At 36.7% G+C, this 19262-nt stretch overlaps 1 protein-coding gene across 3 annotated transcripts in view; it reads right to left on the reverse strand.

Moving 5' to 3' along the window:
• The window catches only part of COG3 (component of oligomeric golgi complex 3), a 97535-nt gene that overhangs the window by 58196 nt on the left and 20077 nt on the right, over positions 1 to 19262 (reverse strand). For all 3 annotated transcript variants that reach the window (XM_077158278.1, XM_077158277.1, XM_077158279.1), the window contains exons 8-13: positions 18544 to 18624; positions 13417 to 13460; positions 12827 to 12953; positions 12130 to 12221; positions 10528 to 10667; positions 9047 to 9207 (exon numbers count right to left, since the gene is read on the reverse strand). In XM_077158278.1, coding sequence (XP_077014393.1) covers positions 9047 to 9207; positions 10528 to 10667; positions 12130 to 12221; positions 12827 to 12953; positions 13417 to 13460; positions 18544 to 18624 — 645 coding nt within the window. The remainder of the gene's footprint in view (positions 1 to 9046; positions 9208 to 10527; positions 10668 to 12129; positions 12222 to 12826; positions 12954 to 13416; positions 13461 to 18543; positions 18625 to 19262) is intronic.

Genomic DNA, 19262 nt, shown 5'->3' on the forward strand with positions numbered 1-19262 from the left:
TGAATTTTTTTCCGTCTTCTTTCTATTGGTTTTTCTGAATTGATACAGATGTTCTAAGAAATGATCATGATGATGAATATACAACTATGTGATGATATTGTGAGTTATTGATTATATAACAAGAATGGAATGATCATATGATAAGAATGTGTCTGTATGTGGTTATCTATCATAAATAAAAAAATAATTTAAAAATACATATCAGAAACATAACTTCACAAAATGATTTCAGGAGACATTTTCAAGTTCACTAGCATGAAAATTTTCTTTGAACATTTTTAAATAAAATAACCAGGCCACTGACAATTTTTACCCTACTGCTTTTAAAAGTGTGCTTTTATTTAAAATTTTTTTTCAAACAAACTAGATCAAGTAATTTGTTTTAATCAGCTAAGCAGCATATAGTCATATTTGTAAAAAAATAATCCTCTCTTCATATTAAACTTTAATAAAGAGGCAGAACACAGACATCAATACTCACCTTCACTAACAAGCCAAATCTTATTCAAAAGCAGAAGAAAACTGATGGGCTGGATATTTCACTCATTACAAAAGGAACGAATTAATTAAAGGCAGCTTTTAAAAGTCAAATGTTATGTTTTAAAACTATTTTAAGGGGCCAACAATGACAAGTGCCACCGCTCTACTCTATCCCTACTAGATTAAGGGCCTTCTGGTCATTATCCCCACTCTCGCAACCGCCCTCCAAGCTCGTCTTGCTATGTCTGTTACAGGAATGAGGGAACTTACTTGTAGAGGCTAAGTAACAGTTTCAATTGACAGAACCAGGATCTGAGCCCAGACCCAACTGACTCTATACTTCTCCCTACACCATGCAAATGGCAACCTTACAAGGGCAAAAACCCCAGTCTAAAGAGATCCAATCCTTTTAAAATCTGCATTACTATATTTAGAATATACCAATTACATCTCAGTAAAATATATTCTAAGGACAAAAATAAGATATATTATTGAAATTAGTAGCTACTGCTGATTATGGTATTGGTGGAGTAATCTGAAACTATTCTTTATCAATTGTAGTCAATAATTACATATATGGAAGGTGCTGGGAACCAGGATTTCTTCTGTGAGAAAAGGGAGATTCAAATATGAAATGCAGGAAAATAAGGAAGAACCCTATGGAACTAGATTTAAATCGGAGGTTTCAGTATCAACTCTGGCTACTGACCTTTTAAAGAGGCTAGAGGTAATGCCTTTAAAAAGGGCTATGGTCTTTAAAAGGGGCTAGTGGTAATGACACCCCTTTAACAATGAGCATCTTGACCGCTCAGATCTTGGTCCCTAAATACTAGCTCTTTCCACCTGAAAGGAAGAAAGGTTTTTTGGAGAAATAATCAACTACAGGTCTGAGGCAAGGAATGTAATAAGGTAAGTAACTGGTACATTTTGTGCTAAAAAAGCAAGGAAATACACAAAGACTGTGGGGCCATGTCACAAGGACAGAGAAAAGAGCCTGAAAAGGTTCCCATTGGCCCAATATGGGATAATTATGAAAAAGAATAATTACAGTAACTGAGTATAAAGTACTGATTTTTTTTTTTATTCATTAGTCTCCAGTGATATAAGAGACTGGAGGTAAGAGAAATGAGGGAGGAAGAAAGGGAAATTATTTTACAGTAGAATGCCAACTAATAAACCTAGAAGGAAAGACAAATATGAAAACCACCTTTTACAATCCCTAGTACAATAACTCATTCAGGCAAGGGTCAATATGGATGTCTAAATCATTGGGTGAAGGTTTATTGAGGGACTCACCTAGTCTCAAAATGTCAGCCCAGCATTACCTTTGTAATAAATAATTACAAAGGTGGAAATGTGCTTTTATAACACAGAGAACTAGCAGTTACCACTGTAACGAAGAATGGAACAATCTGACATTATGTGCCTTTGATATGATGAAGAAAGAATGAGACAAATATGTAGAATTATTGGGGGGGGAACTTTAACATGAATCTATCTCATCATGAGATGATCAGACATACACAAAATATGGTACATTCAACAGCACAACTGAACAGGTCTCTTCAAAAGTCAATGTAAGGTCTTTCTCCGCCGGCCCGCCGCGCGGCGCCCACGCCCCGCAGCAGCCGAACCGCCCGCCCTCCTTCTCTCCCCTCTTCCCCCTCCTGCTCCGGAGGCTCTCCAACCACCACGGTGCCCTCTTCCCCGCCTTCACCGGCTCCTCCGCCACCAGCCTCGACAGCCTTGCCGCCCTCACCTTTCCTCCTCCAGAACAGCTACTGGGGGAGTGGAGATAATACAGAGCAGCTCCCGGAGCCACGAGGGAGATCAAAGGGACAGCGTACCCCATCCTGGAACGGCTGGGACAGCGTACCCCATCCTGGAACGGCTGGGACAGCGTACCCCATCCTGGAACGGCTGACTATCTGGGAGAACCAGCTCCGGTGAGATCACCAAGGGGCACGGACTTTCCTGGGCGGGACGGCAAGCGACCGGAGTCCCTCCCTTCCACCTTCCCAGGCCAGCTGGTAGAATTGGACAGGCGGTCCACTTAGGCCGCGGCGGCTGGTGCCCCCACCACGCGAGGCCCCCCGGACCAACTGAGATAGTTGGGTCGGAAATCCCCAGACTGCGGAGAACAGTGACCGGGGGATCCCTTCCAAACACGTGACTCCCCCGTCCAGCTGGGAACAGTGCACTTTCCCGGGCTGTGACAGCTGGCGCCCTTCCGCCACGCTTGGCGCCCCGGGCCGACTAGCTAATTCAGCCGGACGCTCTCCTGTGCTGCGGCGGCCGGCGACCCTCCCCGCATTCGGAACCCCAGGCCGGCTGGCATTCTTCCAAGACGCTTCGGCTGCCGAACCTCCCCTATGGCGAGAATTTTCCAGAGTTAAAGGACCCACAGCAACTTTCACTGGTGGAACCCGTAGACAAACGTGTGCCACAAGCGCCACCTACTGGGCAGGATAAGAAAAACAGAACCCAGAGATTGCACAGAAAAATCTTTCAACCTGTGGGGTCGAACACCCAGGGAAATCTGACTAAATGCCCAGACGCCAGCAGAAGATAACGGATCACGCTCAGAAAATTGAACATATGGCCCAGTCAAACGAAGAAACCAATAGTTCAAATGAGATACAGGAGCTGAAACAACTAATGCTGAATATACGAACAGAAATGGAAAACCTCTTCAAAAACGAAATCTCTCTAATGAATACAGATGTAAAAATCCTCAATAAAATTCTAGCAAATCGTATCCAACAACACATTAAAAGAATTATACATCATGACCAAGTAGGATTCATCCCAGGTATGCAAGGATGGTTCAACATAAGAAAATCAATTAATGTAATACACCATATCAACAAATCAAAGCAGAAAAATCACATGATCATCTCAATTGATGCAGAGAAGGCATTTGACAAGATTCAACATCCTTTCCTGCTGAAAACACTTCAAAAGATAGGAATACAAGGGAACTTCCTTAAATGATAGACGGAATATATGAAAAACCCACAGCTAATATCATCCTCAATGGGGAAAAATTGAAAACTTTCCCCCTAAGATCAGGAACAAGACAAGGATGTCCACTATCACCACTATTATTCAACATTGTGTTGGAAGTTCTAGCCAGAGCAATTAGGCAAGAAAAAGAAATACAAGGCATCAAAATTGGAAAGGAAGAAGTAAAACTATCACTGTTTGCAGACGATATGATACTATACGTCGAAAACCCAGAAAAATCCACAACAAAATTACTAGAGCTAATAAATGAGTACAGCAAAGTAGCAGGTTACAAGGTCAACATTCAAAAATCTGTAGCTTTTCTATACACTAGTAATGAACAAGCTGAGGCGGAAATCAAGAAACGAATCCCATTTACAATCACAACTAAAAGAATAAAATACCTAGGAATAAATTTAACTAAAGAGACAAAAAACCTATATAAAGAAAACTACAAAAAACTGCTAAAAGAAATCACAGAAGACCTAAATAGATGGAAGGGCATACCGTGTTCATGGATTGGAAGACTAAATATAATTAAGATGTCAATCCTACCTAAACTCATCTACAGATTCAATGCAATACCAATCAAAATCCCAACAACTTATTTTTCAGAATTAGAAAAACCAATAAGCAAATTTATCTGGAAGGGCAGGTTGCCCCGAATTGCTAAAAACATCTTGAGGAAAAAAAACGAAGCTGGAGGTCTAGCGATGCCGGACTTTAAGGCATATTATGAAGCCACAGTGGTCAAAACAGCATGGTATTGGCATAAAGATAGATACATCGACCAATGGAATCGAATAGAGTGCTCAGATATAGACCCTCTCATCTATGGACATTTGATCTTTGATAAGGCAGTCAAGCCAACTCACCTGGGACAGAACAGTCTCTTCAATAAATGGTGCCTAGAGAACTGGATATCCATAAGTAAAAGAATGAAAGAAGACCCGTATCTCACACCTTATACAAAAATTAACTCAAAATGGATCAAAGATCTAAACATTAGGTCTAAGACCATAAAACAGTTAGAGGAAAATGTAGGGAGATATCTTACGAATCTTACAACTGGAGGCGGTTTTATGGACCTTAAACCTAAAGCAAGAGCACTAAAGAAAGAAATAAATAAATGGGAGCTCCTCAAAATTAAACACTTTTGTGCATCAAAGAACTTCATCAAGAAAGTAGAAAGACAGCCTACACAATGGGAGACAATATTTGGAAACGACATATCAGATAAAAGTCTAGTATCCAGAATTTATAAAGAGATTGTTCAACTCAACAACAGAAAGACAGCCAACCCAATTACAAAATGGGAAAAAGACTTGAACAGACACCTACCAGAAGAAGAAATACGCATGGCCAAGAGGCACATGAAGAGATGCTCAATGTCCCTGGCCATTAGAGAAATGCAAATCAAAACCACAATGAGATATCATCTCACACCCACCAGAATGGCCATTATCAACAAAACAGAAAATGACAAGTGCTGGAGAGGATGTGGAGAAAGAGGCACACTTATCCACTGTTGGTGGGAATGTCAAAGGGTGCAACCACTGTGGAAGGCAGTTTGGCGGTTCCTCAAAAAGCTGAATATAGAATTGCCATACGACCCAGCAATACCATTGCTAGGTATCTACTCAAAGGACTTAAGAGCAAAGACACAAACGGACATTTGCACACCAATGTTTATAGCAGCGTTATTTACAATTGCAAAGAGATGGAAACAGCCAAAATCTCCATCAACAGAAGAGTGATTAAACAAACTGTGGTATATACATACGATGGAATATTATGCAGCTTTAAGACAAGATAAACTTATGAACCATGTAATAACATGGATGGACCTAGAGAATATTATGCTGAGTGAATCCAGCCAAAAACTAAAGGACAAATACTGTATGGTCCCACTGATGTGAACGGACATTCGAGAATAAACTTGAAATATGTCATTGGTAACAGAGTTCAGCAGGAGTTAGAAACAGGGTAAGACAATGGGTAATTGAAGCTGAAGGGATACAGACTGTGCAACAGGACTAGATACAAAAACTCAAAAATGGACAGCACAATAATACCTAATTGTAAAGTAATCATGTTAAAACACTGAATGAAGCTGCATCTGAGCTATAGGGATTTTTTTGTTTTTGTTTGCTTGTTTGTTTGTTTGTTGTTGTTTTTTTATTATTACTATTACTTTTATTTCTTTTCTTTATATTAACATTTTATATCTTTTTCTGTTGTGTTGCTAGTTCCTCTAAACCGATGCAAATGTACTAAGAAACAATGATCATGCATCTATGTGATGATGTTAAGAATTACTGAGTGCATATGTCGAACGGTATGATTTCTAAATGTTGTGTTAATTTCTTTTTTTTTTTTCTTTCCGTTAATAAAAAAAATAAAAAAAAAAGTCAATGTAGGGCGGGCCACAGTGGCTCAGCAGGTAAGAGTGCTTGCCTGCCATGCCTGAGGATCTGGGTTCAATTCCCGGTGCCTGCCCATGTAAAAAAAAAAAAAGTCAATGTAATAAAAACAAAAAACAATCATGAAAAACAGAAGGGGAAATTTGGATTTGATTTACAGATTAAAAAAACATAAAAACCAAATGTAGGGCAGTGCGATGGTGGCTCAGTGGCAGAATTCTCATCTGCCATGTTGAAGACCAGGTTTCAATTCCCGGTGCCTGCCCATATTAAAAAAAAAACAAATGCAGGACAAGAACCTTAACTAGATCCCCGCCCCCTCTCTTTTTTAATCCAGCTATAAGAGACATGGAGAACAACTGAGAACACTAATATGGACTATGTACAAATTACATTCTGAATTAATATTAATTTTTTAGAAGCAAAAATAGTACTGTCGCTACGTGAACAATAAGAATTAAGAATAAGAATTAAAATATTTTGGAATGAGTTATCCTGATACCTGCAACTTTCAAATAGTTCAGCAAACAAAACACAAACACGTGAGCATGCGCACATGGAGATTAACACAGTAAAACATTAACAATTGATGAATCAGAAAAAAAACCTAGATTCACCCTTACAGTTACTTACTAAAGTAATTACTGATGAAATGTTTGGAATTTGCTCCAAAATAACTAATGGGTGGGGAGGGGAGTTAGGGAGATATAAATGAAGCAAGACTGGCCATATATTGATAGTTGTTGAAGCTGGTGTGATGGTAGAAAAGAGTTCATTATAGTATTCTATTTTTGCTTATTTTCTTAAATTTTCCATAAAAAAAAAAAACTGCTTGAAGCTCTGGATTGCATCCTGCCACCTACTCATCCAACTGACAAGATCTTGCATCTGCCTCTTCAGGATGTTACAAAATCAGTGGTATAGGTAATCCCCGTGGGCCGAGTGGAGACTGGTGTTCTCAAACTGGGCAGAGCAGTTGTGCTGGTTTGAATCTGTGGTGGACCTCAGAAAAGCCATGTCCTTTAATACTCATTCAATATTGCTGGGTGGGAGCATTTTGATTGTTCCCATGGAAATGTGACCCATCCACTTGTGGGTAGTAACTTCTGATTAGATGATTTCCATGGAGATGTGTCTCCACCCATTGAAGGCGGAGTTGCTTACTGGAATTCCTTAAAAGAGGGAACATTTTTGGAGAGAGTCCCTTTTTTGTAGAGCCACGAGAAAGGAAGCAGATGCCACCATGTTTGCCATGTGCCCTTCCAGCTGATAGAGAAGCCCTGACTATGTTTGCCATGTGCCTTCTCACTTGAGAGAGAAACCCTGAACTTCATTGGTCTTTTTGAACCAACGTATCTTTCTCTGGATGCCTTTGATTAGACATTTCTATAGACTTGTTTTAATTGGGACATTTTCTCGGCCTTAGAACTTTAAACTAGCAACTTATTAAATTTCCCTTTTTAACAGCAATTCTGTTTCTGGTATATTGAATTCTGGCAGCTAGTAAACTAGAATGGTAGTCAACTTTGCTCCAGTCAATGTTACAACTGAAATAAAGTCTGCTGAAAATGCACCATGAAGCTCTGAGTGAAGCTCTTCCGGTGACAATGTGGACCTCAAAGTCAAGAACATGTTTGTAAAAAAAAAAAATGAACATGTCCATAAAAGATGTTCATCATGGCAATGTGGCTGGTGACAAAAATGACCCATCAATGGAAGCAGCTGGCTTCACTGCTCAGGTGGTTATCCCGAACCATTCAGGCAAAATCAGTGCTGGCTATGCACCTGTACTTGATTATCAGTCACCTCACACTGCTGTTCTGGCAAGAAGCTGGAAGAAAGCCTCAAATTCCTAAAATCTGGTGTTGCTGCCATCACTGATATGGTTCCTGGGAAGCCCATGGGCGTCGAGAGCTTCTATCGTCCTCTGGGTCATTTTGCTGTTTCTGATATGAAACAGACACCTGCTGTGGATGTCATCAAGGCAGTGAACAAGAAGGCTGCTGGAGCTGCCAAGTCACCAAGCCTGCCCAGGAAGCTGAGAAAGCTAAATGAATATTACCCATAACACTAGCCACCCTAGTCTTAATCAGTGGTGGAAGAAGAATTTTAGAACTATTTGTCACAATTGGCCATGTAAGTTTAATAGTGGAAAACTGGTTAATGATAACAATGCATCTTAAAACCTTCAGAAGGAAAGGAATGTTTTGTGGACCATTTGTTTTTACATGGCAGTTTTACGTTACTAGTTTTTTTTCTTTGTTTTTTGTTTTTTTTTCTTTTGCATGGGCAGGCACCAGGAATCAAACCCGGGTATCCAGCATGGCAGGCAAGAATTCCGTCTGCTGAGCCACCATCACATTGCCTGTTAATAGTTTTTAAAATCAGTACTTTTTAAATGGAAGCAACGACCAAAAATCTGTCACAGAATTTTGAGACCTGTTAAAACAAAGTTTAATGAGAAAAAAAAAGTTCTAGTGCTAAATTCTGATTTAGCACTAATATCTCAGCCATCATTTAAACTCTGTCCAGCAGTCAAAGAAAATGACAGTCCATACGGAACTGAAAGATCAGTGAAATAAATCTAAGTCTATAAACAGGTTGGACCTCAGCACAGTATGATTTTGAGTAGATGGTCTCAAGGATTTTACCAGCAAATATGACATGGAGTCACCATGCTACAATCACCCATGACGGCTCCAGTGCTATCAACCCTCCCCTATGTCACTTGCAAAGAAAAAAGAGAAAGCAGAGGGAGCACTATTTCAAGTTAAAATTGAGAATGTGGGGGTGCATTGGTGCTTCGGTGGTCGAATGCTCCCCTTTCATGTGGGAGCCCTGGGTTCAATTACCGGACCACGCATAAAAAAAAAAAATTTGAGAATGTGTATGTCCTGGAAAGCAGAGCAGGGAGGGTTGGGGACTGAACAATATTTATAAACACAACTTGAAGACCACCTAACAAAAGATTTCTGTTCAATGTACTCTGTGAAGTAAATTAAGATTTTTTTTTTAATTCTATTTCCTATGATATAATGGTAAGTTTATTTTGAGTTTATATTCTGAATTGTAATTAAAAAGAAAAATCCAACTAGTATAAAACATTCAAAGCTTTAGATAAAGTTAGGAGACCCTACCTCCATCATCACTAACTTATCAGGATACGCCAGATCTCCAGGAGCAGGTTTGTAGCCAGTGATGTCAGTCTGGATGTAGATGTGGGTTCGGTAAACGAGCCGCTCTTGTACATCTTCCAGCATCTGCTTTACTCCAGCTGCAAATGCCCCCAGTTGTTCAGCTAATAAAGACAAGGCAATCATTCATTCCTTTCAAATTGGAAAATACTTTATTTTAAACAAGCAAAAATATTACTAAATTTGTTCAGTAATAATTTGAACCACTATTGCTTCAGAAACTGTGGTTCTATTCTATCTTAGTAGGGCTCAATGATCTTAGAAAAAGTCATTTAGTAAATGTCTTTCAATTTCCTCATTTTTAAATCAGAAAAATAAATTTGTTCATACACCTTCTTGGCAGAACTCTCTGGGATTACTTCTATTACTAATATAAATAATAAAACCTCAATTTTAAGACTGCTTTGTGCTTTTTAAGGGTTATTTGTATGATTTCCTATCGTTTCAAACCAATCCTGAGGGATAGCTACGGCAGGCCATTAATAGGGTAATCTCCATTTTACAAATAAATTGAGTCTCACAGATGTTAAATGACTTGTTAATGTTTTTACAAAGAAAAATGAGTAAAAAATTAAATGAGATATGAGTTTCTATCGTATTTCTTCATTTCTAAAATGCCATGAATATCAAGACACACCATAATTCAGTAACAATTTTCCAAGGACTGGGGGACTGGTGACCTTATACAATCATATAAAATATTCACATTACTTAAAAAGCCATCTTAAATTCAGAAGCATTAAAATGTGAGAAAAAGTGCATCTCAGAATTAACTAAATGCAGTTGTATAAGAAACCTGTGAAGTGCAACAAACCCATACTGTCTCCTAAGGAAAGCAAGGGGAGGAAAATAATTTCTATCAGTAAAATGATTGGATTACCGGAAGGATATCTTTAAACATAAAAGTACCTAAATATCATAACGAATATCATGTTTTCTAGGACAACCAAATCAAATATTGATAGATGTATCAGACAGATAAAGTAAACCTGCTCCAGAGAATTATTTTTCTTCTTTGTAATTTAAAAAAAAGATAAATCATTACTCCATATGTAAGTGAAAATAATTCCTGCTTTTAAATCAAGAGTATGCATTATAGTCAATAACTTTATGTATTCTGGTAACAGTGTACAGAAAAGCCTAACCCAAAACTGAGGGTCAAGTCAGGTCTCTCTGGATATTGAGATGCCAAAAAGGAAAGTGACCATGATTTTTTAATTACTAATTTTGCCCAGATATTAAGTTTTTTCCCCATTTAATTTTTGCCCTCAGTCACAGAATAAAGTGCCTCTTGATTCAAAAAGTCAGGGGAGTGAACCAAGGTTTCAAAAATTTTTTTTAGGGAGGACCTATCTTTCAAATTCATTGAACTACAGTTATAATTTAAAAGACTTCTGAAATGATCACTTCTATTTATCATTTACCATTGTTCTGCACATGATCTTCAAGAACCTCATTTTTAAGAATCCCACAAAGTTCCGATAGAGTTTCTAAGTGAATAACATGAATGATCAATGGTCTGAAGACATCATACAATGACACACACAGTTTCTCCAAAAGTTCACTAAAATGAAGGAAGAAAACATGGTTATTAGAAGTAATCATCTTCTATGATTGTATAATGATATAGCTTTTACAATGTGCTGTGATTGTAAAAATCATGTGTCTGATGCTTCTTTTATCTAGGGTATGGACAGATGAGTAAAAACTATGGATAAAAAATAAACAAATAATGGGGTGACAAAATAAACTGGGTAGATGGAAATATTAGCAGTCAATGAGAGGAAGGGGTAAGGGATATGGTACATATGAGTTTTTTCTTTTTTCTTTCTTTTTCTGAAGTGACTTAAATGTTCAAAAAAATAATCATGGTGATGAATACACAACTATGTGATGATATTGTGAGCCATTAATTGCACATCATGTATGGAATGTCTGTATGCTAAGAATACGTGTATGCGTGTACATTAAGTTTTATCAATAAAAATATTTTTTTAAAAAAATAATCATCTTCTCAGGAATCTAACTATATAAGAGGGTGCAGTGATTTCTTTTAGCCATTAAAATAGGTAAATATCTACTGGAAAATAGTCTCTGGGACCAGACCGTAACAGACCAAAAAGTAAAATGTTGAGAGTAACTCTATAAACTGCTTTTGCTTTAAAAGCCCAGAACGAATAAACAATCTTCACCAGACAATTCAAATCAGCTGCTGCCCCCAAGAAAAAGATGAGTCAACTCATAACAATTTTTTTTCACTTAAGCAACAATTTTGTGTATTTCTAAAATAGTAAAAAAAAATTTAGTAGACTTAATTATCCTTTTACATTCTACTTCACTATGAATCAAATGAAATCATTTTCCCAGGAAAGACAGGTTCAAAATTCATGAACACTTATAAGATATGCAAAACTCAAAGTATGTGAGATGTATGTCAAGTATTTTGAGAAACTTTAAACGTTTGAAAAGAAAAATATAATTTGGCTATGTTGCTCACATGGTCAAAAGTTCTCTTCTACAGTACCATCAAAGTGATGAACACAACCAAAACCATAAAATATATTTGTTTCTTCCCATTATAGGAGTCCATAAAATGGCTAAAATGAAGAACCCAAAAGTGACTACCCATGAATCTGAAAGACACCTCAAAAGAAAAAAAAAAAAGGATATTACATACTATTTGTAATTTTAAGTGCCTTTCACTAGTTAGAATATAGAAATTTTTAATCCAAAGGCAATATTGTACTTAACAGAGAGTGATAAAGGGATCGAGATCCCAAGACCATTAGTACAAGATTCATACCAACTCATCACATTGTCCCAAGAATTACAAACAAAATGAAAGCATGCTGAGACATTAAATTGCACATTTATTTTAAGAAAATAACTGCTGTCCCACACAACAATATTCTGTTAACCAAAAAAAAAAGTAGTTAAAACATTCTGTGGTAATTACAGAATAATATATTATAGTCATTAGCAGATTAAATCTTATAAATAAGTATTGGAATCCATTTACCACCTACTCTAATTTTGACGTTGGTTTTGTGAAAAATTCATTGTAGAGTTGATGTTCATCCTGGCATACATGGACCATAAAGGCACAGCCACTGCGAACCTACAGTAGATAAATATCACTGATGTTAAAGATGCACAATGCTTCTGGTATTTATGAAATAAAGCCTACACTTTATTTGCAAAGAGATTATGCACTTATATTATAAAACAACTTATTGAAAAACAGAAAAAGTGTTTGTTTTCAGTCATACTGCATAAGAGGACTATGGGTGATTTTTACTTTCCTCTTTATGCTTTACTTTCAAAATTTTTGATAATGGAATATATCTTTTCTAATAGAAAAGAGGGTATTAAAATTTCAGTATTTTTCTACAGTATGAATTAAAATCACACACAAAAAACATCTGTAGCAAAAACTAAGCTAAATTAAACTGTCAACATATATCCACAAACTTTGAAACCTCATCTTTCAAGAAACAATACTTACTTGTAAATCTTCCCACCTCAAAAAATAGATCAAGATGAGACTATTTTGCCAAGTTAAAAATGGCTAATTAACAAACTAGATTTGTCATAACTGAAAGAAAAATTCTTGAAGTGTGGTGATGATGGAACCCAAAACTTATTCACCTAGGAAAAGCTTCTCGGGTAGCAAAATAGCTCAGAGGAAGGTTTAACATTAAACCAAGACAAGTAGAAACTTACCAAGGCACAGTGATCTCTGTTATTCTGGCTGGTTAATTCTGTTACAGTACAAGTAATACTCGGGCCCAAAAGGAGTTCCCGCTGATCCAGGTAGCACTGGTGGATATCATTTAGGAGTTGTTGGTATCTGATGGGAAGCAAATGAAACTGAAGATCAACTCTTGATTTCAAATATGTATATTAAATTGATGCTTAAATCCCAAAAATAGGTTGACAAATTTCTAAAGCTGTGTGGTCACTTATCATTTGCCCACATTAAATGCTAGAAATATTTACACATATAAAACAAGAACAAAGCTAATGAGCTATATATATTTTCTTTTTTTTTAAGAAAAATAGATCTTCCAAGACTAGAGACCTTATGACTGCCCGGATGAGAAGGAAATCCTAACTTGGGAAAAAGAGCTGTATGAAAACTCCTCTGTATCAGGTCTGTGACCATGCTCTCTAAACTAAGTTGTGCTGCAAGAAAAACTCTGCATAGTATGTGAGGTAATTACTTAGAAAAAATCAGGGACCTAACTAGATTTGGAAAAATAGTACGTCAAGAGGAAAGCAATTTGGAAACTGAAGAACTCCAGCATACTCACTCAGGTATTTTTTCAGATCGTTGTTCTATCTGTTCAATAATAGTCTGCAGAATAAAGAAAAATAAATAAAAACCTATCTGCTTTTGGTTATACTTTTAATTAGTTTACTTTCTGATTATAACAGCATCAAACGCTTATCTTAGAAAAAGTGCAAACATAAAAAAGTTATAAGATCATAAAAATCACCTGTTAGCAAAAAATAACAATGAATATTTCAGTACACTTTCTTTTAGTTTTTTATATGTACACATTTGCTATAGTTTTTGGGTGCCAAAAAAACTGTATTGTACTATATATCCAGCATTATAATATGCTTTTTTTTCCATTAACATTATTTCATAAACATTTTATCACTAAGTAATTTTCAATACTAAATGAAAACCTTAGTACAGAGTGCCTAGTACTTAGTACTAACACACAATAAATTATTATTATAAACATCACTTCAAAAGGTACCATAATATTCCATTGGGTAAACATCCATTCTTCTACTGTTAGACATCTAGGTTGGTGAATAAGAATAATAGTCCAGTAGTTAAGAGATCTGAGACTGGAGTGAAACCACCAGGGTCTAAGTGCCAGCTCTACCCTTGAGTAGCTGTTTGAACCCAGGCAAGCTGAGATTTCACTTACAATCATGCCGGACTGGTATAATAATAGTACTAGTACCTACTCCCAGTACTGTTGTGAGGATTCAATGTTATAATGTATGTAATGCACTAAGCTGATTGTCTGGAACATAGTAAGTACTCAATTAATATTCGCTACCATTTACTCAGATCTCAGTCTGTTAACAGGTCTCATAATCCTGAATTTCTGGGCATGCAGAAAAGTCAGCATAGCAAGACTGAGATTGCTAGCCTTTGAAAGACCTGCTTACAAGGTTGAACCTTGGCTGGCATCTGGGAACTTGGACTCTGAGTAGATTCCCACTATTTCATGATAAAAATGGTTCACTGTACCTAACCTGTATATGGTTTATGCTGAACATCTGCTTTCCTTCTAGGAGCCTGAAATTTGGATCTGTGCAGGCAGACAGTGCCAATATGGCCAGCAACCAATCAAAACCCTGGGCACTGAGTCTCTAATGAGCATCCCCAGTGGGGATTTCACAGTTATTGTCACAACTTGTTGCTGCAGGAATTAAGTGTGTCTTGTGTGACTCCACTGGGAGAGGATTCTTGAAAGAGTCCTGGTTCCCCTCAAATTTGCCTCATGTCCTTTTCCCTGTGCTGACTGTGTGTATCTCTATGCTGTAACAGACCAGAGCCGTGAGTAGGATTAATGCTGAGTAACTAAGTCCTCTCAGTGACTCATCAAAACTGAGTGTGAGGACAGTGGTCTTGGGGACACAATGGGTCAAAAGAGGTAGAGGTTCTTTGAGGCTTCTGAACCATACCCCTAAAATGCTTTCCAGAAAGGCATCAATTTACATCCCTATGAGCACTGGTTCATCAAATCCTCAAAAGCACTGACTATTATACTTAAATCTGCCCATTTCTGACAGGCCAAAAAATATTACCTAACCTTAAGCTGCATGTATTTTTGACTGAGGCCAAACATTCTCTACATTTATTAACCATTTCATTTACTGTGAGTAATCTAGTCATTTTTACATTAGGCAATCATCTTTCTCATTTCTAAGCACTCAGCATATTTAAGTTATTAATTTTTTTACATATCTGTTATAAATATCCTCTCCAGTTTCTGCCTTCTCTTTTGCTGTTAAAAATTCTTTAGTTTTTTCTTTGATTATTTTTTCTGATAATTACTTTGGGTTTTCATGATCTGCTTTTCATTTTTGCATTTAACTCCTTAAATAACTTTAAATGTATTTTGGTAATGAAGTCTTGAAGAACTTGATTTTTTTTTCAAATACTTAGCAGATGCTCCCAAAACTGTATGTAGAAAACTCCAGTCCTATTTCTTTGTTTTGTGATGTTTCCTTAGAAGTTCTACAGTTTTCTACTCCAATGATATGTCAGTGAATTTCTGAATCAGTACCACCATATTTTTCTAAATGTTCTTTAGTCTTCTCTATTTATTCTCCCAGATGAATTTTAGGATCATTTAGGATCAACCAAATGAAAACCCCACTGGAATTTTTGTGAGGATTACACTGCAATCAATAAATTGCACTGGGAGGAACTGAAATTTCAAAAATATTTAGTCTTCAACATGGATGGACCTTGAGAACATTATGCTGAGTGAGACTAGCCAAAAACTAAACGACAAATACTATATGGTCTCACTGATATGAACCGACATTAGTGAATAAACTTGGAATATGTCGTTGGTAACAGAGACCATCAGGAGATAGAAATAGGGTAAGATAGTGGGTAATTAGAGCTGAAGGGATACAGACTGTCCAACAGGACCGGATACAAAAACTCAGAAATGGAAAGCACAATACTACCTAACTGTAATGTAATTATGTTAAAACACTGAATGAAGCTGCATGTGAGAATGATAGAGGGACGAGGGCTGGGGACATAAATGAAATCAGAAAGAAAGATAGATGTTAAAGATCGAGATGGTATAATCTAGGAATGCCTAGAGTGTATAATAATAGTGAAATGTACAATGTACTAATTTTAAAAATGTTTTGGCATGAGGAAGAACAAAGGAATGTCATTATTGCAGGGTGCTGAAAATAGATGATAATTAATACTTTAAAATGTCACCTTATGTGTGAGACTAAAGCAAAAGGTTTATTTGTTACAAGATTTAGATTTTGACTAGAGCATTTCCTAATATAACTCATGTACATAGTTTGATTGAACGTCATAAGCACTTGGAATCTCAGGTAGCACATGAGATTTTGTTGGTTTGTCCAGAGTGATCCCCTGATGAATCCCAGAATGATTTGATCAGTGACTGGAAAAGTATTTGCAAGCCCCCTTCGGGGAATGGTGAGAGTGGGGAGAAATTCAACTTTCCCAAGTTGAATTCTTGATATTCTCACAAGCAGTGTGGACAACCAAAGCTATACACTGAGCCCCGAGTCTTGGGGTTTGTTCACATGAAACTTAACCCCACAAAGGATAGGTCAAGTCTACTTAAAATTTAGGCCTAAGAGTCACCCCCAAGAGAGCCTCTTTTGTTGCTCAGATGTGGTCCCTCTCTCCAGCCAACACGACGAGCAGTCTTACCACCTTCCCCCTCTCTGCATGGATCACGACTCCCAGGGGTGTGGACCTTCCTGGCAACGTGGGACAGAGATCCTGGAATGAGCTGAGACTCAGCATCAAAGGACTGAGAAAAACCCTAGAATGAGCTGAGAATTAACATCAAGGGATTGAGAGAAACTTCTCGACCAAAAGGGGGAAGAGTAAAATGAGACAAAGTGTCAATGGCTGAGAGATTCCAAACAGAGTCGAGAGGTTATCCTGGAGGTTATTCTTACGCATTAAGTAGATATCACCTTGTTGTTCAAGATGTAGTGGAGAGGCTGGAGGGAATTGCCTGAAAATGTAGTGCTGTGTTCCAGTAGCCATGTTTCTTGATGATGATTGAACAATGATATAGCTTTCACAATGAGACTCTGTGAATGTGAAAACCTTGTGTCTGATGCTCCTTTTAGCTACTATATCAACAGAAGAGTAGAACATATAGAATAAAAATAAATAATAGGGGGAACAAATGTTAAAATAAATTCAGTTTGAAATAGTGGTAAATGAAAGCGAGGGGTAAGGGGTATGGTATGTATAGTCTTTTTTTTTCTCTATTATCATTTTATTTCTTTTTCTGTTGTCTTTTTATTTCTTTTTCTAAATTGATGCAAATGTACTAAGAAATGATGAATATGCAACTATGTGATGATATTAAGAATTACTGATTGTATATGTAGAATGGAATGATATTTAAATGCTTTGTTTGTTAATTTTTTTTAATTAATAAAAAAAAGTTAAAAAAATATATATTTAGTCTTCCCAACCAGGAACAAGATAAAAAAGGGCTTTTTTTTCACCCTTATATTTCTGTTAAAGTTATTTCTACTTAAGTATATCTGTGACTAATATAAATGGGACTCCATCACATATACTAATTGGTTACTAATGGCATATACCCACTGATAACTACATACTCATTTTGTGGTCACCACACTTAGCCCCCTTATCTATATCATTTCTTTTCTAAATAAATTTTCATCATTTGCATTTGTCTAATAAACAAAAACAATCAGGCACAATCTGTACCTCATACCACCAATTATCCATTCTTCCTCCATATCTTCTATAAACAAAACCAAGCTTCTCCAAGTTCAAAAACTACCACCAACAACAACACTACAACAGCCAGCCTTTCAAGAGGGAAAGAAAGAGGGAAGTGAGTGGAAAAAAGAGACATGTACCAGCTCTAATTAAGTGTAGCCTGGATATTTTACAATCTCTCCGCTCTCCATTTCCAATCAGTTAAACAAAGATAAATATTTTTTGTATTCCTTTATGTATCAGATGCTGTGCTAAGGTGAATAAGTAAAGTGCATATTCACAATGGTAGAATATACTACCAACACTTTAATTCAAGTCCTATGTATCACCTGAATCCTCCTTATTAAGTAAAACTCCCTATCTCAAATCTCTCTTCACCACACCTTATCCTTTGGAATGGAAAATCTAACCATATTACTCTCTTGTTTAAAATACTTCATTAGTTATCTACTCTTCCTGACTTAAGCATGATATGTAACACCTCCTAGATGGTCTTTACCATCTTTCCTATCTTCTTTCCAATCACATCCCAATAATGTCTTCTGATTCCCTTACAACAAATTACATACAATTCTTCCAAAATACTTTTATTATATGTCTCTACCACCTTCCTTATTTATGCTGTTTGTAAGAAATACCCTTACCACTCTTCTCAAGGCCTCCTGGTGAACTGCTTTTTTAAGCTGAAGTATCATCATCTAGAATTTTCCCTGACCACCTCAGGAAGAACTAGGCCTTACAGCATCTTGGACGTACCTCTATGATACACCGCTGGAATAAGGGAGGTCAATGTCTAGCTTCCATTCACATTCATTTCTCTGGTATTAGCAAAGGGCTTGACATACAATAGGACTCTAAAAGAGCTGACTAAATAAATTTCATAGCAATGCACTACTCATGCAAATAGACTTACTCTGACTTTGGGGGCAGCAGCTCGAAACTTCACGTAAAATAGTGTAAAGGCATTGTCTGCATTAGGTACAGATGAAGGATCCTAAACATATATGAAGAAGGAAAAGATGAAGATAATTTGTAAACAAATAATTATTCAGAAAACATGATTCTACCCATTCTCTACAGTTAAAGTTGGCCTGTCTACCAACCAACAGCTCAGGGAGAAAATATCAAAAAGAGATTCAATATTATTATCAATACAAATAAAAAATAATTATGTAGAACTCTTTCCCCTTTATAGTTAACAACGACCTTATGTTACATGAATTTAGAGATAAGCAGCTGATTTTAGGTCACTTACTGAGTCTGGGACACTGGCAAGCTGCATACCTCCCTTAAATTCAGTGGATTCATTGGCTCTAAGGATGACAGCATCAAGTTCATAGGAGTTTTAAATGGCTCCAAAGTAAAGCACCTACTGTATAGTAGTTACTAAAGTACTTATTAAATATTAGCTTCCTAAGCCTACCGAAAATTTGCAAAATAGAAAACATTATCTGGCTGCTGTTTTAGCAAAGATCAAAATGAAGAGTAAAATATAGTACTTGAGGGTTGCAAAAGCAATTCAAAAATCAGTGGCTTTGAAATGAAACTTCAAGATGGTCCATGTTCTTTTAGGAAGTAAACTTAAAAAATAAAATCAATGACCATTATAGTTTTATTTTCTTTGGAAAGAAA

This window comes from Tamandua tetradactyla, chromosome 4 (assembly GCF_023851605.1).
Source record: "Tamandua tetradactyla isolate mTamTet1 chromosome 4, mTamTet1.pri, whole genome shotgun sequence".
Taxonomy (NCBI): domain Eukaryota; kingdom Metazoa; phylum Chordata; class Mammalia; order Pilosa; family Myrmecophagidae; genus Tamandua; species Tamandua tetradactyla.